The following is a 27,205-nucleotide window of genomic DNA, read 5'->3' on the forward strand; positions in this document are numbered from 1 at the left end:
TATTCCAAATTTTAATGCTGATCAATAACCCATTAAGGCTTAGCTCACCAAACCAAAATACTTAATGGTAAAGCAGTAAGAGTTGGTGAGCTGGGTGCAGTGGTTCACACCTGTAATCCCAGCACTTTGGGATGCCAAGGTGGGTGGATAGCTTGAGCCCAGGAGTTTGAGACCAGCCTGAGCAACATAACGAACCCCTGTCTCTACAAAAAATACAAAAATTAGCTAGACATGGAAGTGTACACCCGTAGTCCCAGCTACTCAGGCGGCTGAGGCAGGAGGATCATTTGAGCACAGGAAGCTGAGGCTGTAGTGAGCCGTGGTTGTGCCACTGCACACCAGCCTGGGTGACCAGCTTGTCTCAACAACAACAACAAAAAAGATCTTAGATAGAGTGCCCAGATTTTATTTATGTTTGGCTTGTGCTAATGTTCTTACTTTGTTCTCCATGTTCTACTGCAGAGACCAGCTGAGGACTTATTTAATTCTATACAAGTGTTCTGCTTTGACCTGCTCCTGAGAGATGGAGGTAAGATATAGTGAACACAAACTCCCTTGGACCATATTTCTCCTCAATACCTAGTACCCAGTCTACAGTAGACCAGAAATGTTCCAACTCTTGTGAACTCCATTACTTTCCAGGACTCACTCATGTCCTTACCTACAGTCTTCCCCGAAAGAGGACAAGCTACACTCCTAAGAAACCTGAACCAGAAATCATCTCTGATCAGCTTATCTTTTCTAGGGAGTTTTTAATCTAATAGTGGCAATATTACTTTTTCCTTATATGGCAAGGTCTATACTTTTTACCCAGATTTTTAAAATAAAAATATTAAAGGTAGAAACAACCTAAGTGTCCATCAGCAGATGAACTGATTGATAAAATGTAGTAGTGTGTACATATAAGAGATTATTCAGCCATAAAACAGAATGAAATTTTGACGTATGCTACAACATGAATGAACCTTAAAAATACTATGCTTAAAGAAATAAGCCAGACACAGAAGGGCAAATAAATACATGATTCGATATATAAGGTACCTAGACTAGGCAAACTCATACAGAGAGGAAGTAGAATAGAAGTTACCAGAGCCAGGTAGACAGGGGGAGACAGACAGTATGGGAGGAGTTATTATTTAACATGCACTCAGTTTTTCTTGGGGATAATGAAAAAATAGTGATGGTTATACAATACTGTGAATGTATTTGATGCCCCTCAATAGTACACATATTAGTGTACAATTAAGATTAAAATAAATATGACATTACATATATTTTATCACAGTTAAGGAAAAAAACTTGCATAATAATCAAACCACCAGGCAAGCCTGATGTGAGCAGCTGAGTGATAAATCAGATGAATGATAAGTGCTTGCACATCATCATCTAAGATCCACTAACAGCCATGTGGGCACCCTAGCTGTGCTCTAGACATTCTCAAACTCTCCTCTGAAAATGAAATCTTTAAGGTAATTTTAACTATTGACTTTGTAAATAGAAATGGGAAAAAGTTGTCAGTGCTGCCTTTAACTATGTAAAACCCAGGCTCTGGGCATGGTGCTGTGCAAAAGGCAAGAGGCTTTCAACTTACGTCATCTCATTTTCCTGTTCTAATAAGGTCAGTTCTTCGGTACTGTGAATCTGACTCAGAAATACTAGAGGAAGGTCAACAACAGCAGAATAAGGAACCAGGGTCAGTAATTGCTGGAGCCCTTCAGGAAGCCCAGAAGCTTTCCATTTAAATTGTCACAAGTCTTCATCTATCTTTTGCATCTTCCTGTAATTAAACTTGTTTTTCTTTAAGCTTTACTATTTGAAAAATAACTATTGCATTTTCTCTCTGCTCCATTTAATTACAGGTTTGGGTACAACCCCATTTTCTCCTATTTTCTTTGGCTATGATTCAGCATTTCACCAACATTATAGGTTAACTAAGCTATTTTAGTCATTATAATAATGAGATTTAAAATAATAAATATAAAATCAGCAATTACAAATCTAAACTTGTCAAAACCAGAAGTTCTCAAATGTAAACAACAACAATAACAACAAACAATAAGTCCATCCATTTGCTCCTTATAAGAAATATACCAAAACAATGTAGACAGGCTGAAAGTAAAAGAATGGAAAATGGTGATGTATTAAGATCAAGAATTTTAAAGTTACTACACAAGGTTAAAGACATATTCTTGAACCTGTCATTTTAAAAAATAAAGGCCAAACTCCTATATTTTGGAAATCAACAAGCGTGTGAGTCCAAGGATTCATAATGGAAGTTAGAAAAATACATCCAAAAATATTTAGAACTGAATGACTATAAAAACAAAACGTATCAAGACTTGTAAGATTCAGCTAAAGCAACAATTAGAGGGAAATTTGTAGCCTTAGATGGCTACATTAGAAAAATTTTAAATTTGAAAAATGAATGAACCAAGTGCTAAACTCGAAGTTGTAAGAAGTTAACAGGTGAACAAAAAGAAAGAAGGAAATAAAAAACAGAAATTAATGAAATTTTTAAAAGGGAAAGAAATGATTCCCTAATTTTTGAAAAAATTAATTAAAAAAGTAGTAAATTGCTGACAAGACTGATAAAGATAAAAAAAATTAAAGGCCCAAAAATCGTAAGAATGAAAAATAGGGGTACAACTACAGTTATTCTGGTGTAATCATCTTAAGACTATGGTAGGAACATTATGCCAATAAACTTTAAAACACAGGTGCAATGAACAATTTTCCAGAGAAATATAAATAACAAAAGCCATAAAAAGAAATAAAGACGTGAAAATACCTATTCATTAAATCAGTAAAAACTCCCTACAGCAAATGTCCCCATGAAGCCCAGATTATTTTTACAGATGAATTTTACTAAATCGTCAAAGTACAAATAATTCCTACTTCATATAAACTACGAACTTCCAGGAAACAGAAAAGGAGAAAAAGCTCCTCCATATCTGTGAGTTCCAAATCTGTGGATTCAACAACCTCAGACCAAAAATATTTCATAAAAAAATTATGTCTCTACCACTTTTTTGTCATTAATTCCTAAACAATACCATATAACAACAATTTATATAGCATTTATATTTTATTAGATGTTATAAGTAATCTAGGGATGATTTAACATATACGAAAGGATGTGCACAGGTTATATGCAAATACTAAGCCATTTTATATCAGGGACTCGAACATCCTTGAATTTTGGTTTCCTTTGGGAGGTCCTGGACTCAATCCCACATGGGTACTAAGAGACAACTGTATAAGCAAATTTAATTCAGCAATGTATTAAAAAATTAATACATAGATTACTGAATTTTGGAATTTGGAAACGCAAAGATATTTAATATTATAAAAATCGCTTCCTCTACAACTTTTAGAAATAGGGGCTTTTTAACCCTATAAATTGTATCTACCAAAAACCTAAAGTAATCATTTTTAATAGTGAAATATTAAAAGTATTCCCATTAAAACTAGAAATGAGATGAGATGGTTAGCATTCCTTCTATCAGGATAAAAGATCAAAGCAAACACGGGGCTGGGCGTGGTGGCTCACACCTGTAAGCCCGGTACTTTTGGAGGCCAAGATGGGTGAATCACTTGAGGTCAGGAGTTCGAGACCAGTTTGGCCAACATGGTGAAACTCCGTCTCTACTAAAAATACAAAAATTAGTTGGGTGTGGTAGTGCACACCTGTAGTCCCAGCTACTCGGGAGGCGGAGGCAGGAGAATTGCTTGAACCCAGGAGGCAGATGTTGCAGTGAGCCAAGACTGTGCCACTGCACTCCAGCCTGGATGACAGAGCGAGACCCTGTCTCAAAAAAAAAAAAAAAAAAAAAAAAAAGCAAACATGGTAAAACATTAACATCTGCTAAATCTGGGTGGTGAGTACATATTTAAAGTATTTTCTATTAAAATACAGAATTTTTGGCCTGGCACAGTGGTGCATGCCTGTAATCCCAGCACTTTGGGAGGCCGAGACAGGAGAACCACTTGAGCCCAGGAGTTCCTAACCAGCCTGGGTAACACAGTGAGACCCTATCTCTTCTATTTTAAAAAGAAAAAAAAAGTTAAATACAGATTTTTTTAAAACCTTGGCTTTGTTGCTGGGTCAACACTTGTTGAGAAACTATCCGTTTGGGATTATTGCCTTGTGTAAGGAGCTTTTAAATTATTTACCCAGAAGCTAAATGCAAATACTTTCTACCTGCGCAAACACTTTTTTCTGTGTATCACCACATACATTATTTGTTCCTCTCCAGTGAAAGAGAACATTACCATTTTTCAGATGAGAAAACACTAGGCCTACTGAAGTAAAGAGAGTTGTCCAAAGTCTCAGGGATAGCACGGAAGGACCCAGAACCTGAGCCTATTCATTCAGTGCTTTTTCAATGTCATACTATTTACAATGATAACCAGCGGTTAATAGTACCTGTCCTTTGTAAGACTTACTCAAAGTTTATATTTTGATTTGTTTGGTAAAATGATGAAGTCAAAGCTTTCCCTGGGCACTTGAAAACACAGAGCACTAAAAAACATGATCTTTGGTTGAGAGAACAACTGGAAGGTGTGGGTTTGCTTACATGGCAGGCTTAGCAAGAAGCTGGAATCCTCCCATAACCAGGAAATTTGTAATAGATGTGCAATACCTTGAGCAGAAAAGAAAACACATGTATGTTAGCTGAAATGTAAATTAGTTCTTCAGTTTCCAAACACATACCTGGAATAGATAATTCTTGATTATTTCACCAACGAATTTCAGAAGTTTTGTGATGTTAACATTTGTGAAGGGCAGGTTGTGTAATAATTACAATAATGGAGGTAAACGGAGGGGTAGGGGAATTCCAGCTTAGTAAAGATGGTAATATAAGGCTGGTCACATTTGCTCACACCTGTAATCCCAGCACTTTGGGAGGCTAAGGCGGGAGGATCGCTTGAGCCTAGGAGTTTGAGATCAGCCTGGGCAGCATGGGGAAACCTGACTCTACAAAAAAATAGAAAAATTAGTTAGGCATGGTGGCACATGCCTGCAGTCTCAACTACTTGAGATGCTGAGGTGGGAGGATCCATTGAGCCTGGGAGGTTCAGGCTGCAGTGAGCTGTGATTCCAACATTGCACAGCCTGGGCGACAGGGTAAGACTGTCTCCAAAAAAAAAAAAAAAAAAAAAAAAGATGGTAATAGAAAAGGAAATTTTAAAAACACCTAAAGCTATGCAGAAAATACAGTAATTTACTTGGTATCTACCAAGCAATATCTATTATGTGGTAACTTAATTAACATACTTGAGAAAACATAATTAAAATAGTTGAATTTTGAATGAAAATTTTCTCTAATCTTCACTTCAGGTTTCCCAATTAAGAAATGACAGTGAAGGCCGGGGGCGGTGGCTCACTCCTATAATCTCAGCACTGTGGGAGGCCGAGGCAGGTGAATTACCTGAGGTCGGGAGTTTGAGACCAGCCTGGCCAACATGGTGAAACCCTGTCTCTACTAAAACTACAAAAAGTAGCTGGGCGTGGTGGCGGGCACCTGTAATCCCTGCTACTTGGGAGGCTGAGGCAGGAGAATCACTTGAACCTGGGAGGCGGAGGTTGTGGTGAGCCAAGACCGTGCCATTGCACTCCAGCCTGGGCAACAAGAGTAAAACTCCAGCTCAAAAAAAAAAAAAAAAAGAAAAAAGAAAGAAAGAAATGACAGTGAAGGTAAGAAAATATGTTAAAAGTGGTTGAGTCAGTGTTAGAGAATGTTGATTAAATATTGATATACTGCTAAAGAACAAGTCTAGTTATACTGCTTTGAGCCTTGTACATTTCCTGTACACACCTGGGCTGGCAAAGGGAATCAACTGACTTTGAGGAAGAAGGGAAACTCCTACTAAAATTAGCCCACAGTACCGTACAATTAAATATGGTTATAATGGTTAATTTTATGTGATGTGTATTTTATCACAATTAAAAATAATTTTGGCCAGGCACAGTGGCTCACACTTGCAATCCTAGCACTTTGGGAGGCTGAGGCAGGAGGATAACTTACACCCAGGAGTTTGAGACCAGCTTGGGCAACATAGTGAGACCCCTGTCTCTACAAAAAATAAAAAAATTTAGCTGGACGTGCTGGCATGCACCTGTAGTCCCAGCTGCTTGGGAGGCTGAGGTGGGAGAAACACTTGAGCCTGGGAGGTCAAGGCTGCAGTGAGCTGTAATGGTGCCACTGCACTCCAGGCTTCAATAACTTTAAAATTATTATAAAAATAATTTTAAAGATTCATACGTAAACCCAAATATTTTACTTGCCCCATCTATAGGAATAAAACGTTATGTTAAAAAAAAGCCCAAAATATCTAAACAAAAGCATTTTTAAGCATAAGGCCTCAAGTACCAGAGAAGAAAAAGAAGTGAAGTAGAAGTATTATGAGATGAATTCCAGTCAAAAAATGAAAATTATACCAGTAAAAGTTGGAATCACAAAAACAACAAAATCTAGTTTTAAAAAAGAAAACTAGTAGTAAGTTCTATTATTTTTATTTTTCATTTCTGAAAGATGATGAGTTAAAAGACTCAAACCAGGATATTTCCTCTTAGAAAACAGCTTCAAATATTTTCAATTTTGCTTAGAATTAAAATAGCATCCAACTATCTGCACATATTACATAGGTTGGAAAGGAAATACACTAAGAAGATAAACAGTGGTTAGTTCTGGTGGTAGGATTATGGGTGATACTTGATTATCTTTATTTGCGCAGTTTTCAGTAATAGACACATGTTATTTATGTTATAAATAATCAAAACACCAACAAAACATGAACTCTGTGAGGGCTGGTGCTTTTCGCAGGCCCCATGCTGTGCTGCTGTGGGCTTGGAGCTCCCCGCAAATGCCTGGCACTGAGTGGACACTCAGTGTTTGCTGGATGGTTGAGGTGTGAATGAATAGAGAACAAAACCTATACATACTTCAGATCAAAGCATAACCTAACATACTTTAAAATAACACTTAAATTACGCCTCACATCATCATATCAAAATACAAGAAAAGGTAAGTTACATTTTAAGTTACATTTTCAAGTACACTTGGGATATTTTACTTGAAAAACATGCAAAGAACCTTGAATAACTATTCTAGGTTTTATTAAGAAAAAACATCTTCGAGTTAAAAATAGTTGGGTCTTTTAAAACTTCCATTTACACAAAAGTAAAAAGCAGACATCAGAACAGCTCCATACTTACAGTCAGCAGTTGGTCTTAAAATAATTTGTTTAGTTACTAATTGCTTCAAGTTTTAGTACAATTTAGTTAAGTAAACAAAATTGTTAGCTAAAGAACCACTTATAATAGTACATTTTATGTAAATTATGCTATTATTCTGCTAGAATATAGAAGAAAACATGATAATTCATTTTTTAAACCTTTTTTTTTCACTTAGAGAAGACTAAATTTTAGCACTCCAGAACTATAGTTGGCTTAAGATTAAAATAACTGCTTTGCAATTTCTATTACCTTATATCACTCTCCCTAATCTAGTCTCTTCTGATTAAGGAGCTGTTCTCCTTGGTAGAATAACCCTGCAGAGATTGAACATGACACGGGACTGGATACTTGCTCTGTATAACTATCCAAGAAGAGACTTGCATGCTTCAGGATGACCAAACTCCTGGCTTCCTTTACCCCATGAAGGAAGCTGCTCAGTGAGGCTCCATGCTGACCAATGAGGTAACACAGCTTGCTGAATCGGCTAGCCACCTCCTGCAACAGCTGGACTGTAGTTGTAGTGCCCAAATTTTCTATAACAAAATAATGATGATGATGACAACAACATAAACTGAAAACCGATCACTTTATTATGATCATATGATTATGATTATGAATTCCTCTAAGACTACTTAACCTGTTGCCATGTGCTCTCAACTAAGGAACCCAAATGATTACAGTATTAAAGCAACTCAAAGATCACAGTATCCAGTACTTTGAGGAACTTGTTAAAAACACATTCACAGGAACCTTATAGATTCCAGGATGACTTTTTCTGTTAAAAAGACTCTCCAGGTGATTTTAAAGATGAGCCAAATTTGAGAACCATTGAGCTAATGCAACTCTCTGGTCATTTTGAAGGTAAGTAATCTGAAGCCAAGAGAAGGGAAGTCAATTATCTAATTTACGTCACTGATTAGTGACAGTCAGGAATTAAACTCACTTGGGGAGTTATATCTTTGTTAAGATTTTCAGTTTTTTTGTTCTGACTTCTGCTCCACTTGCCTCTTTGACAAGCCCAACCGATCAGTGCAGAAAAGGCAATCCAAACATTGGACTGCCGAGGATGCTATGAATTTCAGAGAGGGCACCAGGATATTATTTGCTTTTTGCCTGTCTAAAAGTCCTCATCTCTAGGACTTCTTTCCAAGCAATTAGGAAACTAGACTGGGAAGACCAACAAAGAAATCAGCAACCAGGACAGGAGAGAGGCAGATTTAACTTTCCTTTCAGAGCAAACCAGGAAGCTTCCAGCTTAGATTGCTTCCTTTCCCTTGGCAAAGTCCTGGAGTGTTCAGCCTACCTAGAGGAGGGGAATTTATAGAACAGAGACTCCACAACACTTAAAAGGCAGAAGGTAATAAAAACAAAAACACAAATGCAGACAGTCCTCAGCTTACAAAGGGATTATATTCACAAAGACTGTAAATTAGTTGTTTGAAAAGATGTTTTTCCACTAGAAACAATGGGCAGGCCGGGCACGGTGGCTCACACCTGTAATCCCAGCACTTTGGGAGGCCAAGGCAGGCAGATCACTTGAGGCCAGGCGTTCAAGACCAGCCTGGGAAACAGGGCAAAACCCCGTCTCTACTAAAAATACAAAAATTAGCAAGTGTGGTGGTGCACACCTGTAGTCCCAGCTACTCAGGTGGCTGAGGCACAAGAATCGCTTGAACCCAAGAGGTGAAGGTTGCAGTGAGCTGAGATTGTGCCACTGCACTCCAGCCTGGGTGACAGAGCAAGACTCTTCTCAAAAAAAAAAAAAAAAAAGAAAGAAAGAAAAGAAAAGAAACAATGGGCTGACCTGCACAAGAAAGACAATGTCCTCAACGTGGCAGAAGGGATGTACTAGAGTATTAGCCTGAATTCTGGATCAACACAGGGGGCAAGGAGTGCAGGAGAGAGAAAGAATAAGAAAACGTCCTCTCTGTTTTCTGACTGTAGGGCCAAGCCCAGAAAAAAAATTTGAAATAGGAAAAGTTTATTTGCAACAGTTCCCTCAAGTTCCATTCTGCATTCCTTTCTATTCTCCCAGAAACCCCAGGTACCCAGTATATCTGGACAGTGGCATCCCATCTAGTACTACTGTAACCCATTCCCTCTGTATTACCCCCTCACTTCCAACCTCTTTGTAGCTGGGCATAGCTAAGAAAAAGAATCAGATTTAATCAACTCATGCTGAGGGATAAGATCTTTCTTTTCCCCCCCGAGATGGAGTGTTGCTCTGTCACCCAGGCTGGACTGCAGTGGTACGATCTAGGCTCACTGCAACCTCCACCCTCTGGGTTCAAGCAATTCTCCTACCTCAGCCTCCTGAGTAGCTGGGATTACAGGCGCCCGCCACTGTGCCTGGCTAATTTTTGACTTTTTAGTAGAGATGGGGTTTCACCATGTTGGCCAGGCTGGTCTCAAACTCCTGACCTTGTGATCTGCCGTCCTCAGCCTCCCAGAGTCCTGGGATTACAGGTGTGAGCCACCATGCCCAGCTGGATAAGATCTTTAACACTCTTATAGTTATCCACAATTTTAAGAGACTACTTGTAAATCCAAATAAATCTCTACTTGATATAATTCTAAGAACTATAATGAGGAAAACGAAAAATTCAGATAGTATACTGGAAGATCTCTTAGGACCAGGAGGGGCATAAGTGTTGTTTGGAAGTCTAACTTTATGTAGGGTCAACTTTCCCAAAGTTGTTTTTGCTCCTCTGCCATCAATATCCTAAAAGTTCCATTTTCTACTTCTGCAAGCCGCGGGAGCTCTGGGAGTGGCAGGACAGGGCAGGGGCAGTGAGGCTATCGACAAATTGGAAACAGTTTATAAATTGTTGACTACCTGTGTACACACACACACACAAAGACAGGGGATAGAAAGAAGTAAACCATAAACTAACAGGTTTTCAAGAAGAGATAAAGACCTGATGATTTAGTGGTGGGAGAGAGGGGGTTGCAACTTACCTAAACTGAGAAGAGGCCTGAGAATCTGAGATTTGATATCACTTAGTTTTGAATAGAATCGTCTTTCTGTAGTAGCTAACTCGTGGAGACTGGCAATATACCCCATAATGTTTTTATCCACCAAGGCTAGATAGCTATCTTTTCCTGCTGTCACTCTGCTTATATATCCAAGCTGAAATAGAAGAAAATAAAAGGATTAAATATAACATATAATTATGTTAGTAATTTGGTATACTGAAGCTGACTTATATCAGCTGAAAAGAGCTAACTTAAATATTCAGAAAATTTGCAAGCAAGTAATTAAACCATTGGCAGCTTGAAAATTGGCCACAGTGAAAATGTGCAAGCACTACAGACTAGGGTTTTTTTTGGCGGGGTGGGGGGTGGGGGGTTGCTTCTTTCTTTTTTAGAGCTGGTTCATCAGTACATCATTGTTATATATGCATATCTGAATCTATACATAACTATATACACCTACTTTCAATTATCTCCAAGATACCTTTCATTTCACATTACAAGTGTTTGGAAACAGACACCCTGGATATATAAAGATCCAAATGATAGGGATACATGTCTCAGGACCCCTTTCCGAGTAAAATAAGATTAATGAGATCAGGGAGGATCTCTATGCTATATATTAAAATATCTAGGATTCAAGAATTAACCTGCCTTTTGTACAATGAAATGAGATTTTCTTAAAAAGGGACTTTTTGTCATTTACCCAAGATACCACTGTATAAAAAACATTCCATGTCTTTATTCACATATCCCATTAAATCAGGCAGGCAAGTTATAGACCCAATGCACTATTAACATCCCATGGTAACCAAAGACACACACGAGAGCTCTTCATTCCTTTCATCGGCCCATTTGATCCTTTATCTAGACTGTGAAATCATTCATGGGGAATGTAACGCCAGGACCGGCAACTACAGACACATCTTGGCCAATGTTGCCTTTAATTTTTAAATATTTTTTTGTTTTGGTAGAGACGGGGTCTTGCTATGTTGCCCAGGCTGGTCTTGAACTCCTGGCCTCAAGTGATCCTGTAGTCTCAACCCCCAAAGTTTTGTGATTATAGGGATGAGCCATTGTACTCAGTCCCAGTGTTACCTTTAGCAAGAAAGATCTTGTTCTCACGCATTCGTAACTTACTAGCTAGAAAAACAAACACAAAGACCAAAAAAAGAAAATAAAATAAAAAAGTCAATATGCTATTTTACTCAATAAAAATAAGAAACCCTAGAATATACTAGTTTTGGGGGTTAATTTCCCTGCAACATGTCACTTTATGGGGAAAAGGAAAGTTAGAAATAAGCCAATGGTTTCAGTTTACAAAAAAGAAGAAAGGAAAACAGAGTAGGAAAGCAGATCAAATGAAAAGGGGATAAACAGTAGGTAAACAGTAGGAAATAAAATTAAGGCCAAGCAAGGTGGCTCAGGCCTGTAATCCCAGCACTTCAGGAGGCTGAGGCAGGCAGATCACTTGAGGTCAGGAGTTCAAGACCAGCCTGGGCAACATGGTGAAACGCTGTCTCTACTAAAAATACAAAAATTAGCTGGGCGTGGTGGTGGGCACCTGTAATCTCAGCTACTTGGGAGGCTGAGGCAGGAGAATTACTTGAACCCAGGAGGCGGAGGTTGCAATGGGCCAAGACTGCATCACTGCACTCCAGCCTGGGCAACAGAGCAAGACTCGGTCTCAAAAAATAAATTAATTAAATTAGAAGCAGAGAAGTGAAGCAGGTGAAAACAGAACACTGTTGGTTGTCTGTCGGGTCTCTCACGGTCTGCCATGAGCCTATCTCAGGCTCTTGCATTGTTACTTCCCACTTATAGTTAGAAATTCAACTACTCTATTTCTGTTCTGATTCACCTCGAGGGTTCTATGGCTGCAGTCAGGAAACTTCACAGTAAAATGTACTTTCCAATATTCCTACATGAGGGTGTTAATTCAACAAATGTTTATAAAGTATGTACTATGAGGCTACAGCAGTGAATGAGATAGCCTAAAATCCCTACCCTTCTGAATCTTACATTACAGTAAGGAGGACAGACAATAGATAAAATAATTAATTATATAGTGTGTTCGATGGTGATAGGCCCTATGGAGAGAATAAGGAGAGAAAAGATAAGGAATGAAGGGGGATTGAAAGGAGTTTGCAATTTTAAATAAGGTAGTTAGAGATGCTTACTAATAATTACATAATAAATTTGCATACATACAAATAAAAACAAAAAAGACTTCTCATGTGTTACTGAATGTGGGCCTTAGGATCCAATTCCTGTTCACCTTACTACAGGAGAGAAGTACTGGAGTCTTAGAACCACTGTGATTCTCTGGAAGGTTGTCACCTTCTGTAGGGTCCTGTCGGCCACTGTAATATAACCCAGGCTGGAAGTCTTCTGTATCCACTAAAAACAGGGAATAATCCTGGCCTGCGGCTACGCTCCAGACTCCATTTTCACTGCTTATCTGCAACGACAGAAAGATAGCGTCTGTCCAAGATAAAGGCAATCAGAGAGAACTTCAGATCCACAGAAACTGAAACGTTAGGTTGCTTAAATAAGCATGGTGCAAAGTCAGTTATATCTGAGAGCAAACTCACCCAGCAATTTGCCCAATCAAATGCAGAGCAGCAGGTGCAGGAGTAAGACGGAATCCCTTGTTCAGCTTTTAAATTTAGAACTGTTTTTATAAAAATCTGAAAAATTGGAATTTAAAAAGGAAAAACCACACATCTAATTTTTTATTGTTACTTTTGGAAGTCTGCACAGACTGTATTAAAATGAAGAGACCCAGAAACTTCCAGAGCCCTACTCTAGAAGTGACAATTAGGACATACCTTTGTCCTTCCACATTTGGCTGTGTGCACAAAAATCGAGGTAAAAGAAAATCTAATAAGGCTAAATTCTATTCTGGCCAACTACACTCTTGGGAGAAAATTCAGTTTTCCCACTTGGAACTCTACTGATCCTATGTGACTTTACTGTGCCTACTCCCAGGATGTTAAAACAGGCAGAGCCCCTGACAAGCCCGTCTACAGGGATACCTTAGACCAGTGGTTCTGAGTGGTCTTTGTAGCAGCAGCAGCAGCCATCACCTGGGAACATGTTAGAAACACAAATTCCCAGGCCCCAGAGCTCCTGGGGGAAGGGGAACGGGGAATAGAGTCCAGCACTCTGTTTTTTTGTTTTTGTTTTTTTGAAATGGAGTCTTGCTCTTTTGCCCAGGCTGGAGTACAGTGGCGTGATCTCAGCTCACTGCAAGCTCTGCCTCCTGGGTTCATGCCATTCTCCTGCCTCAGCCTCCCGAGTAGCTGGGACTACAGGTGCCCACCACCACGCCCGGCTAATATTTGTATTTTTAGTAGAGACGGGGTTTCACCGTGTTAGCCAGGATGGTCTCGATCTCCTGACCTCCTGATCCACCTGCCTCGGCCTCCCAAGGTGCTGGGATTACAGGCGTGAGCCACGGCACCCAGCCCAGCACTCTGTTTTAACAAGCACTCCACAGGTGATTCTGACGTATGCAAAAGTTTGAGAACCACTGCCTTTAAATCAATAATTTTTAAACCTTGGGATTCCACAAAGTGATTCAGTAGCCACCATGCAAAGGCAGGTGCCAGGGCTCCAGGCCCCCACTCCATCCTTAACCAAAGTAGTTCCTCCTTTGTGGGCTTTATGTATGGGATTCCTCATAAGATTTCATTTGGAGAAAGTGCGTTACTGCAAAAACTATTGCCCCTAACCTCTGGACCCAGCTTCAGCTCCTAGACTGACAGATAAAACAACACACACACACACACACATGCACGCACACACACACACAAACCCACACAAATACACTCTCTAATCTGTTAGATCCTTTGTGTGTAGATAGTTTCAGCACTGACTCCTGGACTGATGAACAAATAACCCTTAATCTATTCGATCCTTAGTATCTAGCTAGGCTCTAAATCACAGGTGATTTTGTGTGCGTGTGCGTGTATGTGTCTACTACTAATTTTAGAGCAGTCTTCTTCTGGCATGACATTATGCTCTCAAATTCAGGCTATCCAAATAACGGACTTCCCATTCATTTTGCAAAGGATGCATTACAATTTTTGCAGGAGGAGAGAGTCTTCTTCCTAGCCTCAAAACTAATTCAAATCTCACTCTGCCTTCACTTTTAACTCTCACAGATTAATCAGGATGACTTCAAAAGTTTTTCTCAGCGTTCCTCAAATAAAGAAACCAAGCTCATAATGGTGTTGAAGAGTTATGAAACTAAAATCTTGTAACAAACTATTCTCTTGTCTGACTCTAAAATGTTAAAAAGGAGTTTGATTTTCAGGTCTCCATGCTACATTACAAAGCTTTCCTTAGTATGAATAAGCGCATACTTTAATGAAATAAACAAAAAACAAGGAACAATGATTTGCAATATTTTTCTGACAATGTATCAGAAACTGAATAGCTTACTACTAAGATGTTTTATACTGAAAACACTTCAGACTGGAGCTAGAAGTAATAATTGTTCCCTAATGTTTTATTAAGCCTTTTCATCCCAGTAAAATTAAGTTCACCAAAAGGAAAGCCAGCATGTAAAAGTCTTAAATAGTGACAGACGCACAGTGCACACTGCCTGTATGAATTATTGGAATATTTTTTAACTGTCACTTACATTCAAAGCATATTCCTGAAATTGATGTAATTGCCCTTCTTTAATCTCCATTACTTCAGAGGGAGCATGTCTTGGGATAGGGGAGATATCAGGATCCAACTACATATCTATGACCTCCATATTCCACTCTGTCACATGGTGGGCATCTCTACCAAAAAGCCCTAAAACTCTTGTTTAAGGAACCAATACAACCGATGAGAATTTGGTATTTCCTCAGTGCGATGAGGCGGAAAACAAGGTGGAGAAACACATTACAGAACTGCATCAAAGAGACTAGAAGCTACCAGTCTCTCAATAGCATTACATAAACTAAAACCAATCCATCTAACAGTTAAAAAAAAAAATCACCTCTACTTTTAGCTTTACTACAGAAAGTGAAAAGGCTTACCAAAAAAGGTTTTACTACTCTGCATGTTATTTTAAAATGCCCACACAAAATTACACTACCAAATAATGTTATGTAAAAGTCAAACAATGGAGAATTCAGAATAGACATTATCTGGTAACACTGAGAAAACAGCAGAGTCCTAGAAACATGTTTTAAAAGAAAGCACTTTTTCATTTTTTACTTAAAAAGCAAAGGAACTATGAATATTTAATGAACAGTTGAAGCTAAGAAATATAAACACATAAAAAACGGACATTTAGCTTGAAAACACGTGGCTTCCTGTTTTTAAAAATTTTCTTAAGAAAACCAAAACAAATTTAGGTTGTACATATGAAATTCCCCTGATTTTTTAAAGTAAGAAATAGAGAAATATTAGGTGTTACATTTAAGAATTGTGGAATAAGCTGCTATCAAGTTCACAAAAGTACCTTTGCAAGACGAGGAATTGTTGTTGGAAAATCGGAATGCCCAAGTTGACCAAAAGTATTGCTACCCCATGAGTAAACCTATCAAAAAAACACAGAAAAGTAGCTAAGAGTTGTGAATCTGATTTTGCACATCAACTCTGAACCTTTATAATAATTAACATATATATACAAACACCAACAATTATACATAAATTACTTATGTTAGTCTTTTACTCTTTAACAGATATTAAGGAAATTCATTTTTAAACAAGACCAGAGATAATGGGCAAATAGAGTCTTGCTACATAAGAAGACACAGAGTCCAAAAATTAGCCAGGCGTGGTGGTGCACGCCTGTAATCCCAGCTACTTGGGAGGCTGAGGCAGGAGAATTGCTTGAACCAGGCAGGCAGAGGTTGCAGTGAGCCAAGATTGCGCCACTGCATGATTGCATTCCAGCCTAGGCAACATGAGCAAAACTCGGTCTCCAAAAAAAAAAAAAAAAAGACACAGAGTTGAAGAGTCAACAATAACAATAACTAACACTTTTCAGTGCTTACTAACTGCCAGACATTGTTCTTAACACTTTCTGTATGTTAATCGATGATTCATTCTCACAGCAATCCTAACAAAAATAAATAAATAAATAAATAATAAGGAAACCCAGAGAGGTTAATTAATTTACACGTGGTCACAAATTCATATGTAAAAGGTGGGATTTAATCCCAGGAATTATCATATACTGCCTCTTTTAGAGACAGCAATAAAAACATTAAGTGATACAGAGGAAAAGTAATCATGATTTCCTACCCTGTAGATAAAAGTACTATGGAATGAACAGAAAACCTTTCATACATGAAGAGTTACTGTAAGAGAAACACAAGTACCTGCACATCACTGCAGACAAAAGAAATAAGATGACAATGACTATGTTTAGTTAAAATGCTTGTTTATTCTGATTATGAAAGTAATTCATGGTCATTGTACAAGACTGTGACAGTACAAAAACAAAAATAGAAATAAAGTGAAAATCACTGATCAACCACTTGGTGGCACCTACTCTTCTGTACATCAATAAGTATAGATCTGCAACATCATTTTTAATAACTATCTAGAACTCTACTGTGCATATGCTTTAACAAATTACCTACTGAATTAAGTTCTTTTCAATTCCTTTTTTTTTTTTGGAAACAGAGTCTCATTCTTGTCACCCAGGCTGGAGTGCAATGGCGCGATCTCAGCTCACTGCAACCTCCACCTCCCAGATTCAAGCAATTCTCCTACCTCAGTATTCCAAGTAGCTAGGATTACAGGTGCTTGTCATCATGCCCAGCTAACTTTTGTATTTTTAGTAGAGATGGGGGGGGTCTCACTATGTTGGCCAGGCTGATCTTGAACTCCTGACCTCAGGTGATCTGCCCACTTCAATCTCCCAAAGTGCTGGGATTACAGGTGTAAACCACCACACCCAGCCTCCAATTCTTTAATATTAAAAAGGATAGGAAAAATCCTTGAATACATATATTTTTGCTTAGGATAAATTCCTATGCAAAGACTATGCCATTCTGATTTTTGATACATACTGACAAACTGTCTTCCAGCAAGGTCCAATTTACATTCCTGCCTGCGCTGCATGCACACTTTCTCCCACATCCTAATCAACGCTCAGCATTAAAGGCAATCCTTAGGTTTGCATATGTTAATCTCATAGGTGAGAAAAACAATGTACTGTTGTTTTTTACTTTAAACGTATTTGCTAATTGACCATCTTTTCATTTATTGCTGGCCATTTCTACTTCTTTCATGACTAAAATATAAATATCCTTTTGACAATTTTTATCCTTTGACAATTGTTCCTTTATATATAAGTGTAGCAACACTTTATTACATATGTTGCAGATATTTTTACCCAGTTTGTTATGTATTTTCATTTTGTTTACACTGTTTTCATTGCTGTTCAGGACTGCTGAATCATCATGTTGACAAACATATCTTACTTTCTAATTTCCAGTTTTGATGTTACGTCTTTTTCTATGCCTAAAAGAGTCATCTTAATTTGTTCACACACACACACACACACACACACACACACTCACAGTTCTAGTTTTTAATGACATCATTAATACACCTAGAATTGGAATATGTATAGTCATCTTAGTTTTCTCCTACAGATATGAAGTCAGTAAACATTTACTACATTTACCGGATACTCGAGTCTTGTTTTCCCAACTGAATTGAATCCCCCACTTTTATATCTTAAATTCTCATATCTACTTGAGATTATTTCTAGCCTATAGGCATATTTCTGTTGCATTGATCTGTTTAATTTTAAAATATATAAGGGTAAATCTCTCTTCCTTTTTACCTGGCTCATCTATGTTTATTCTTCTAAAGTAATTTTGGGATTATTTTATCAAATTGTAAATATTATACTGGAATATTTTGGGGACTGTACTGAATTTTCACTGTGCTGATTAAGGATTCAAGAGAAAAATGACATTTTTACAACTGATGCATCTCATCCAAAAATAAAATCTCTCCCTTTACTACTGCTTTTATGACTCTTCAAAAGAGTTCTAAAGTTTGCATCATATGGGTTATACGCATTTTCTACTGATTCCTACTTCCTTAATACTTTTGGTGTAGTTGTGAGCAGAATTTCCTCGAGTATGTTTTGTTTCATTGTATGTATACAATAGAGCCAGTAATTTTTATTTTGTAACTGACCTCCTTCCTAATCTCTCATTTTTAAGTTTTTTGAATGAATCATGTTAAAAACAGTAAATTCTCCTTTTTCTTTCCTAATATTGACATTTATACGGGTTATATTAGTTTTTTGGCTAGCCTAGTATGTGAAATTTGCAATCAAATCAAATATTAAAAGGTTTAGAATTATTTATTGGCTTCTTAAAACGATAAAAGAATTGGTGAAGAACCATTATCGAAATATGAACATATTTAATAATAACATTGCAGATGAGCAGTCTGAGTTTAAAAAAAAAGAGTAACTTAAAACAACTTATTTTGTGTTTATGTATATGGGTATGGTTTTTAGTAATGCTAGAAGTCACTTTCAGGTCCCACAGTTTTAAAGAAAAATGCCTTTGTTTTCTTAGAGTTTTACTATATGCTTTCTTTGTCAAGTAACAAATAAAAATTCACCAATACCCCGGAAAATCTGGGGTTCTCTTTTTAGATGAGAACACATTATAGAAAGCTCCTAAATCAGGGAGACCAGTGTTTAAATCCAAGCTCTACTGTTACATACGGTTACTTTAGACAAGTTACATAATTTCTCTTACTCCACTTCCCTCATCTGTAAAGTGGAAATAATACCATGCAAAATATTGGAAACCTAAATTGAGATACGGTATCACTGCCTGACATATAGCAGATACTCAACAAATGAGGGTCCAATAACGTCACGTTGACCTTCCATAAAAATAAGGTAAGTATTTAATAGTTTGCCTCCTACCTGGGATTTTGCAGTAAGTGCAAGAGAATGGTAACCACCTGCCTCCAGATGGATTACTTCTTTGCCATCCAGGCATTTTACGCACAACGGTTGAAGCCTTAAGGAGAAACACATAGGCACACAAAGTCAAAGTATTCTCAAGCAAGAATCGTAGCCTTTCTCAAATTATAAACTACATTCATGTAAAAATAATTTTTTTTTTTTTTTGAGATGGAGTCTTGCTCTGTTGCCCAGGCTGGAGCGCAGTGACGTGATCTCTGCTCACTGCAAGCTCTGCCTCCCAGGTTCAGGCCATTCTCCTGCCTCAGTCGCCCAGGTGCCCACCATCATGCCCGGCTAATTTTCTTTTTGTATTTTTAGTAGAGACGGGGTTTCACCACGTTAGCCAGGATGGTCTTGATCTCCTGACCTCGTGATCTGCCTGCCTCAGCCTCCCAAAGTGTTGGGATTACAGGTGTGAGCCACCGTGCCCAGCCAAGAATAAATATTTCTAAAGAAAACATTAAAATAAACATAAGGGATATATGTTCAATCTACTCCTAAGTATCATAAATAATTTTTGGAAGGTTTTAATCTTTGTCTATCAATCACTAACTAATCCCCACAATTTAGAATCTGTTAAGAATCATAAAACTACAAATGATTCTTTATAGCAGAAAGTATACTTAGGATATAATAAAAAATAACCATAGAAGGAAGGTAATTTTTAAATTAATTCCAGTTGCCTTCACTCTACTATGAATAGAGGCATTTATATTAACTCACTACTTTAGATAATCATTCCAATTACTCACTTAAAAACTTCTCAATATCTAATTTGTTAATATCTAACAGTTTCTAATAAACAAAATGCCAGTTTTACTCTAATATACATGAATAGACATAGTCTGATGTTTCAATTATAGTTATTTTGGCAGTGGCAGAGAGACGTCTTTCAGGTTAAAAAACAAACAAAAACCTGTTGGCTCTTTTCTTTCCCTATGTGACAGGTGGTGACCTTTTTATCAATTAAAAATCTGAGCCATTCCTGTCTTCCAGTGAAATATAACTTACCCTAACATCCCTTTCTGTACTCCAAGATGAACACACATCGAAGAAGATGTGGAAAAGTGCAGCATGGATACTTAAGTCTTTTACTGCTTTTTTTTTTTTTTGAGATAAGAATTTCGTTCTTTTACCCAGGCTGGAGTGAAGTGGTGCAATCTCAGCTTACTGCAACCTCTGCTCTTCCCAGATTCAAGCGATTCTCCTGCCTCAGCCTCCTGAGTAGCTGGGATTATAGGCGCCCGCCACCACACCCAGCTAATTTTTGTATTTTTAGTAGAGACAGTGTTTTGCCATGTTGGCCAGCCTGGTCTCGAGCTCCTGACCTCAGGTGATACACCTGCCACAGTCTTCCAAAGCACTAAGCACTAGGATTAAAGGTGTGAGCCACCGCGCCCGCCAAGTCCTTTACTGTTAAGAACAAATTCAAGACTAAAGTGACAACTTTTTATCAGAGTTAATAGTATATAATAATCTGAAGCTAGAAGAGCCCAGATTTCCTCTATGAGGAAAGTGAGATTTAGAGATGTTCCCAGGAGAGAGGTTATTTGTTTAAGCCAACTCCTATCAGTAAAAGGTGGTAGTGCTTACCTAGGCAGAACATCGCCGTGCCCCAGCTGCCCTTCTTTCCCTTTCCCCCAGGTCCACACTTCTGTTCTCAGAGAAGGCAGGAGCGCATCTGCCTCTCCACTGTATGTGGGGGTCAGAACCACTGTCCTCGTTTTCACCCGTGCAGCCTTTCTTAAGAGCCTGGGGGAAACTGAAAACCAACCAGACATGGGGTGAAGGAGTGGGAGTCCAGAGGGTAAGAAAACATATCATTTGGACAAACTTAACATTTTCAAAAACATACACCACTCACGGTATTTTTGAAGCATATTCTAGAGGTTCTCTGTAGAAAAGGGGATCTATTAGTCAAATGAAATTGGTAAATACTCACTGCTACAATCTATCCTCCCACTACCTCCTCTGCAGAGATTCACACACACATTAGCACACACTGAAGGTGGTGACAAATCCTGTAAATAAAAGCCCTGTTTAAATATGTTTAACCCAGCTGGACTTCCAAACATTTAGCCACAGAATCCTTTTCTAACATCTAGTGGCATCCTATAGAACTTGTATTCTAAAGAATATGCTGAACAAATACTATACTAAGGCTGACAAATATTTTTTCCATTTGAAAACAAAAATTAAACAGCCAGGCAAAGTGGCTGCGGTCCTAGCTACTCGGGAGGCTGAGCTGGGAGGATTCCTTGAGCACAGGAGTTTGAGGTTATAGTGTGTTATGACTGCACCTGTGAAAACACACTGCACTCCAGCCTGGGCAACATAGTGAGACATTATCTTTTTTTTTTTTTTTTTTTTTTGAGACAGTTTCACTCTTGTCATCCAGGCTGGATTGCAGTGGCAAGATCTTGGCTCACTGGAATCTCTGCTTCCTGGGTTCAAGCGATTCTCTTACCTCAGCCTCCTGAGTAGCTGGGATTACAGGCACGCACCACCACACCCAGCTAATTTTTGTACTTTTAGTAGAGACAGGGTTTCGCCATATTGGCTAGGCTGTTCTCAAACTCCTGACCTCAAGTGATCCTCCTGCCTCGGCCTCCCAAAGTGCTGGGATTACAGGTGTGAGCCACTGTGCCCGGCCCCCATCTCTTAAAACACAAAAAGCCTTTCTAAGTAAAGGTCTAAGTTCAAATATATTACAAATAATTGTAATAAAGAATTCATTTTAGCTATAAAATGGAAACATTTCTAAGGCAGGAAAAAGATTATGAAAGGGTAATACTAAAAAGGTTTTGTATTTGCCTATTTCAAATTATTTTATAGAGATGTTAAAAAATGTTTTAAAAGAACACGGCCATCTTTTATTATGTTCAAAATTACATCAAACACACACAACACTATGTGAATAGTGTTTGATGCCTGGATAAGTTTTGAAGAAAATCATCAAATGTCATTCAATAGAGGCTTAGTCATTAAGTCATTAACTTCTGGGCTACAAGAAAAGTGATCATCACTGCCTAACATCAATATCTTTTCTGGTGAATGTATCGTTTCTATGCATACAGAGACTTAAATAAACCTACTTGAAGATTCCTCAAGGATGCACTCCAGATAATTCTTAGAGAGGGGAAAAGAGTACATGTAAAATTTTTCTAAAGATACTTTATGTTACTAAGTAAAATTTAACCTTAGGATGTAAGTCTATTAATGGGAATCATGATGTAATGACATGAAAAAAATATTCCACATCTGTAGTTCAAAGAGATTGCAAATATATTTATATACTTAAAATGGCAAAGGACACTTAAGAATAAGAAAAATTTGGGGCAAGATTCTCCTTCAGACTTAATAGAGATCATAGGCCTTCTTATACATCATATATATATAATATATATATATTCAAATTAATCAGGACTTAAGTTTTATTTGTGTAGAGGAAAATCTGGTGGTAATTAGAATTAGGAGGCAGAATAAGAGTGGCACAAAGTGTTCAGTAAGTAGACCAAGGGGAGAAATAGGCGCAGAGTAAAAAAAGGTAAGTTTTAGTACAGTCTAGATTTCCTAACTTTTGAGCTTTGCACAAAATCATGTAAACCAGGAGCTGGTCAATTATAGCCCATGGGCCAAACAGGGCCTACCATCTGGTTTTGTAAATAAAGTTTTGTTCGGATATAGCTTCACTCATTCATTACATGTTGACTCTGGCTGCTTTTACATAATCACAGCGTAGCTGAGTAGTTGTCACAGAGACAGGATGGCCTACAAACCTTAAAATATTTCTCTTTGGCTCTTTACAGAAAAAGTCTGCCAACTCCTGGTCTCATCAAATGCTTCTCAAACTTTAGTGTGCATACTAATCACCTGGGGGATCTTGCTCTAATGCATGTTTTGATTCAGTAAGTTGAGAGTGGAACCTGAGCGTCTGCATTTCTAACAAGTTCCCAGGTGCTGCTGATGCTGCTGGTCTGTAGGCCACTCTCGAGAAGCTCAAGTCCAGATGGCTGAGACTGCTGAACTGACTGAGAAAAGGAGAAGAGCCAACTGTGTAATATTCTAAAAAGTTTATTGCCTATGGTCTCAGAAAATGAAGTTTTCTCTTCTTGAAGCTTAAGAGTTCTCTCCTCTTTCAAGTCAAGTACAGTAATTCCTCACTTATCTAACGGTCACATCTGCAACCTCATCAGTGTGGAGTATAGGTTCCAATTAGGAAATAAGAAGGGTATTGTAACACTTCAGAACAATAAAATAAGATTCAAAATAAGGTTCATAAGCAGGAGCAAACACCAAGAAAAAGTTACGTTCTAACTTTTTAGTGATATCTAAAGCAGATAAACATGCAACTTTCTTTTAAAACCACCATTAAATAAATTTTGACATTTGAATATGTCAGCTTCATAATTAGGAAAGTTTTTATCAATAATACAGCATGTGATGTCAGGAGCATCCTGGATTCCCCAAAAGTCAGTTCATAAAACCTGGTTATTTCCTTACCTTGTGACAACAATCCAGGGAGGGAGAGTCTTCGACTGCCTCCCTCTGTTTCTTCTTCTCTGATATCCACAAGACTTGAACTTTTCTTTCCTTGCATCGATTCCTGTTTAACCTGTTCTTCCCTGCTATCTTTCAAACCTTCCGGGCCAATGGCACTACTGCCTGCCTGAGCTCCAGTTTCACAAGGGGCTGTACTATAAAAGTTCATAACTTTCTTCAGTGACAAGGCACCAGCTTCATAAGTAGCAGCCACTCTCACACCAACAGCAGATGCACAAGAGACCACCAGGCTGTTTAGGGCTGAGGTGCTTGTGGTAGGTGGGCTGTGGAGATTAGGAATTGCTTCTTCTATAAGAGGCTAAAATATACACACATAAAAAATTACATAAAAATATAATCCCTTATACAATAAGCAATCAATAAAAAGAACGGTTAATATCCATCGCTGTTTGCTTTAAGAATCTAAAATGACAGGAGAAGTTCTCTTCACCTTCAACTAAAGGTATTCGCTTCTTGATCATGGAGTTAACACATTAAAAGGAAATGAGTACTCAAAATACAGTTCCTTTTCCAAAGTACTTCCTTTTGTCTGGATATTGTATTTTTCTACGGTATTTAAAAATAAGCCTCACCTGCCTTTATAAAATTAAATATAGTAAAAAGGTACAGGGAAGAAAAAGCATGGAAAACACTGCCTTTAATACCATGTGCACTGTGACAGCCCTGGATGGAAGGTTGAAAAAATGCAAATTTCATTATTGATCACTTTCAGGAAAATTTATACAGACTACCACCTAGAAGTGGCAGGAAAAAAATTAGGTTTTATGGAAAAAAAGCTTTCCCTGAAATGCTTTATAAATTGAAATTTAGATATAGCATATAGAGATGGAAAAATAAGTTATACCTATAACCTATCATCTCCCAAATTATGCTAAGCTTGAGTGCCTTTACTGGCTCATCAATGAGTTATTTTCTATGACCCTGGGGCTAGACAAGCTGTAGGATTACCTTTGCTCTTGCTACCACAGACGGCAAATGTGGTAGGTTAATAATTAAACATTTGGAACCAATGTTCTTAGTGTGATTCTAGAAATGTACTAGAAAGTCAAACTAAAGTTTTCTGATATCTGAATGAATAAATCAGTAGAAATTTACTCTAAGCTGTCAAACATCAATGTTCCCCAAAAAGGAAGGTCATTAAATGTACCTACCAAACACATAAAAAAGCTTTCATCTCATCAGCATAGATCATATTGAAAAATATGCTTCTTATTGTACCCAAAGATCTCAAAGGGAATATACACATTCCTTCATTTGTCCTAAATTAAAATACAAATATTGCGTGCGTGTGTGTGTGTGTGTGTGTGTATTTTAACACTGGTTTCTGACTTCTTATAGGAAAGAATTCCTGGTACCTAGCAAAGTGCCTGACATGTAAGTACTCACCACATTTTGTTGAATTAAATGCTAAATTCAAAAGAGCTATTTACATGCAAATGAGTAGTCTGTAAATAGTCCATAAAATAAACAAATATACTTAATAAAACAAAAAATAAATACAAAGTCTATGACTTCTTTGGTGATACAGCTCCCACGATAGCTTGTTCAAAATAATTAGTGTCACTATCTCCACTTTTTGTTCACAAAGACTCCTTACAGAAGCAGTGATGGTATTTAGAGGTAACTATTTTAGGGGGTTCTTGACCGCTAGGTAGAGCAAAGTCACAAAACTCTACCTTATATAAACCTTGAACTACTGTTCTAACTGGCTCCTTCTACTTAATTATATTTAAAAATATAGTAAGTAAATAAGCCCTCCCCTACAAAAAACATAATTAGCAATTTTGATGAAATATATAATTTTAGGAATTCCAGTCAACCAATAATACTTTGGTTTATTTCCCAAGTGAGAGAGTCTCAGTTATATCTCACCAGAAGAGAAAAAACTTGCTGTAGAACACATAAATTCCTTGTGAATTAGCTGTACGATTGAGACGTTATTTACAGAGAATAAATTCAATGTAATAGAAACACACATTTATTTAATTTAAATAAATTAAATTTAATTCAATAGAAACACACACATTGTTACTAGCATAAGTAACAAAAACTTCCAATGTTTAACAAAGTAAGTTAAAGGTAATAAGCATGTACAGTCTAAGAATTTTCTACATGCATTATTAAATTACTACTTTTGCTTTGTTCAGACTTTATAATACCTTTCTCCAAACACCTTATCCTTGATTTTTAAAAAACTCAAATACCCACAAGTTTCAGTAAATGGATTGTGAAATAAAGACTACTTCTAAAAATACCTTCATGTTCGCATTCTGACACAGTAAAAAATAAGAATTGAGAAGCAAGAGGCTATGTGGTTTCAAAAACCTAAAAAGAAACACTGCAGGACAGATCTTTTATGATTATGATCTTTTGTTTTCTTAGAGTTTTGGTAAAGCAAAATCAAAAGGCCACGCTGAGTGAAACACAGAAATAATCCTTTTTTTTTTTTTTGAGATGGAGTCTCGCTCTGTTGCCCAGGCTGGAGTGCAGGGGCGCAATCTTGGCTCACTGCAACGTCCGCCTCCCAGGTTCATGCCATTCTCCTGCCTCAGCCTCCTGAGGACTACAGGTGCCTGCCGCCCTGCCTGGCTAATTTTTTGTATTTTTAGTAGAGACGGGGTTTCACCATGTTAGCCAGGATGGTCTCGATCTCCTGACCTCGCGATCTGCCCTCCTTGGTCTCCCAAAGTGCTGGGATTACAGGCCAGAAATAATCCTTTTAAAACAATTTATTTTAAGCGGGAACTCAAGCTTTACCATGTGCTACTGATAAACAGCTTTTGTTCACTCTACCATAAATCTTCAAAATGAAAATAGTTTTAATAAGATACATAAAATAGGCTGGGCATGATGGTTCCGCCTGTAATCTCAACACTTTGGGAGGTTGAGGTGGGAGGATTGCTTGAGCTCAGGAGTTTGAGATGAGCCTGGGCAACAAAGGTCAACCTCCTCTCTACTGAAAAATAAAATAAAATCAGCAGGTGTGGTGGCACGTGTGTAGTCCCAGCTACTTGGAAGGCTGAACTGGGAGGATCGCTTGAGCCTGGGAGATCACGTGCAGTGAGCCACGATCGCACTACTGCACTCCAGCCTGGGTGACAGAGCAAGACCCCATCTCAAAAACAAACGAACAAAAAGATAAAATATTAGCCAGCTCTTCAAATAAAGCCTAGTAAGGACAACAGCTATAACTGAAAAAAACTGAAACATGTAATTGCCTGTAAGTTTTAAATCTGCCTACAACTGAAGGATCTGCCACAAAGCAACCTTCCCTGTTAAAGAAGGAAAGAACTTTTCTCTACAGAATTCTGAACAGTGTTACAAACACAAGAAGAATGTTTGTGAATGTATAGTTATATTAAACTATTCAGGGCCGACCAACATTCAGTACCTTAGCCATAGAAAAAAAGTACTAGCAAGAAAAACAAAATGAAATGTTCCTACTTACAAAACAAGCCCAACACGAC

General features: G+C 37.8%; 1 protein-coding gene across 7 annotated transcripts in view; it reads right to left on the minus strand.

Annotated features, from left to right (window-relative positions):
* The window catches only part of ALS2 (alsin Rho guanine nucleotide exchange factor ALS2), an 80,199-nt gene that overhangs the window by 32,914 nt on the left and 20,080 nt on the right, over window positions 1–27,205 (minus strand). For 5 of the 7 annotated variants that reach the window (XM_007965862.3, XM_007965859.3, XM_038001741.2 and 2 more), the window contains 9 exons: window positions 23,679–24,036; window positions 20,769–20,937; window positions 19,134–19,230; window positions 15,681–15,758; window positions 12,492–12,674; window positions 11,312–11,356; window positions 10,199–10,370; window positions 7,593–7,773; window positions 4,578–4,643 (listed from right to left, as the gene is read on the minus strand). In XM_007965862.3, coding sequence (XP_007964053.3) covers window positions 4,578–4,643; window positions 7,593–7,773; window positions 10,199–10,370; window positions 11,312–11,356; window positions 12,492–12,674; window positions 15,681–15,758; window positions 19,134–19,230; window positions 20,769–20,937; window positions 23,679–24,036 — 1,349 coding nt within the window. The remainder of the gene's footprint in view (window positions 1–4,577; window positions 4,644–7,592; window positions 7,774–10,198; window positions 10,371–11,311; window positions 11,357–12,491; window positions 12,675–15,680; window positions 15,759–19,133; window positions 19,231–20,768; window positions 20,938–23,678; window positions 24,037–27,205) is intronic. The other 2 variants (XM_073019936.1, XM_007965864.3) reach the window with 1 other exon arrangement.

Source organism: Chlorocebus sabaeus, chromosome 10 (genome assembly GCF_047675955.1).
Source record: "Chlorocebus sabaeus isolate Y175 chromosome 10, mChlSab1.0.hap1, whole genome shotgun sequence".
NCBI classification, from domain to species: Eukaryota; Metazoa; Chordata; class Mammalia; order Primates; family Cercopithecidae; genus Chlorocebus; species Chlorocebus sabaeus.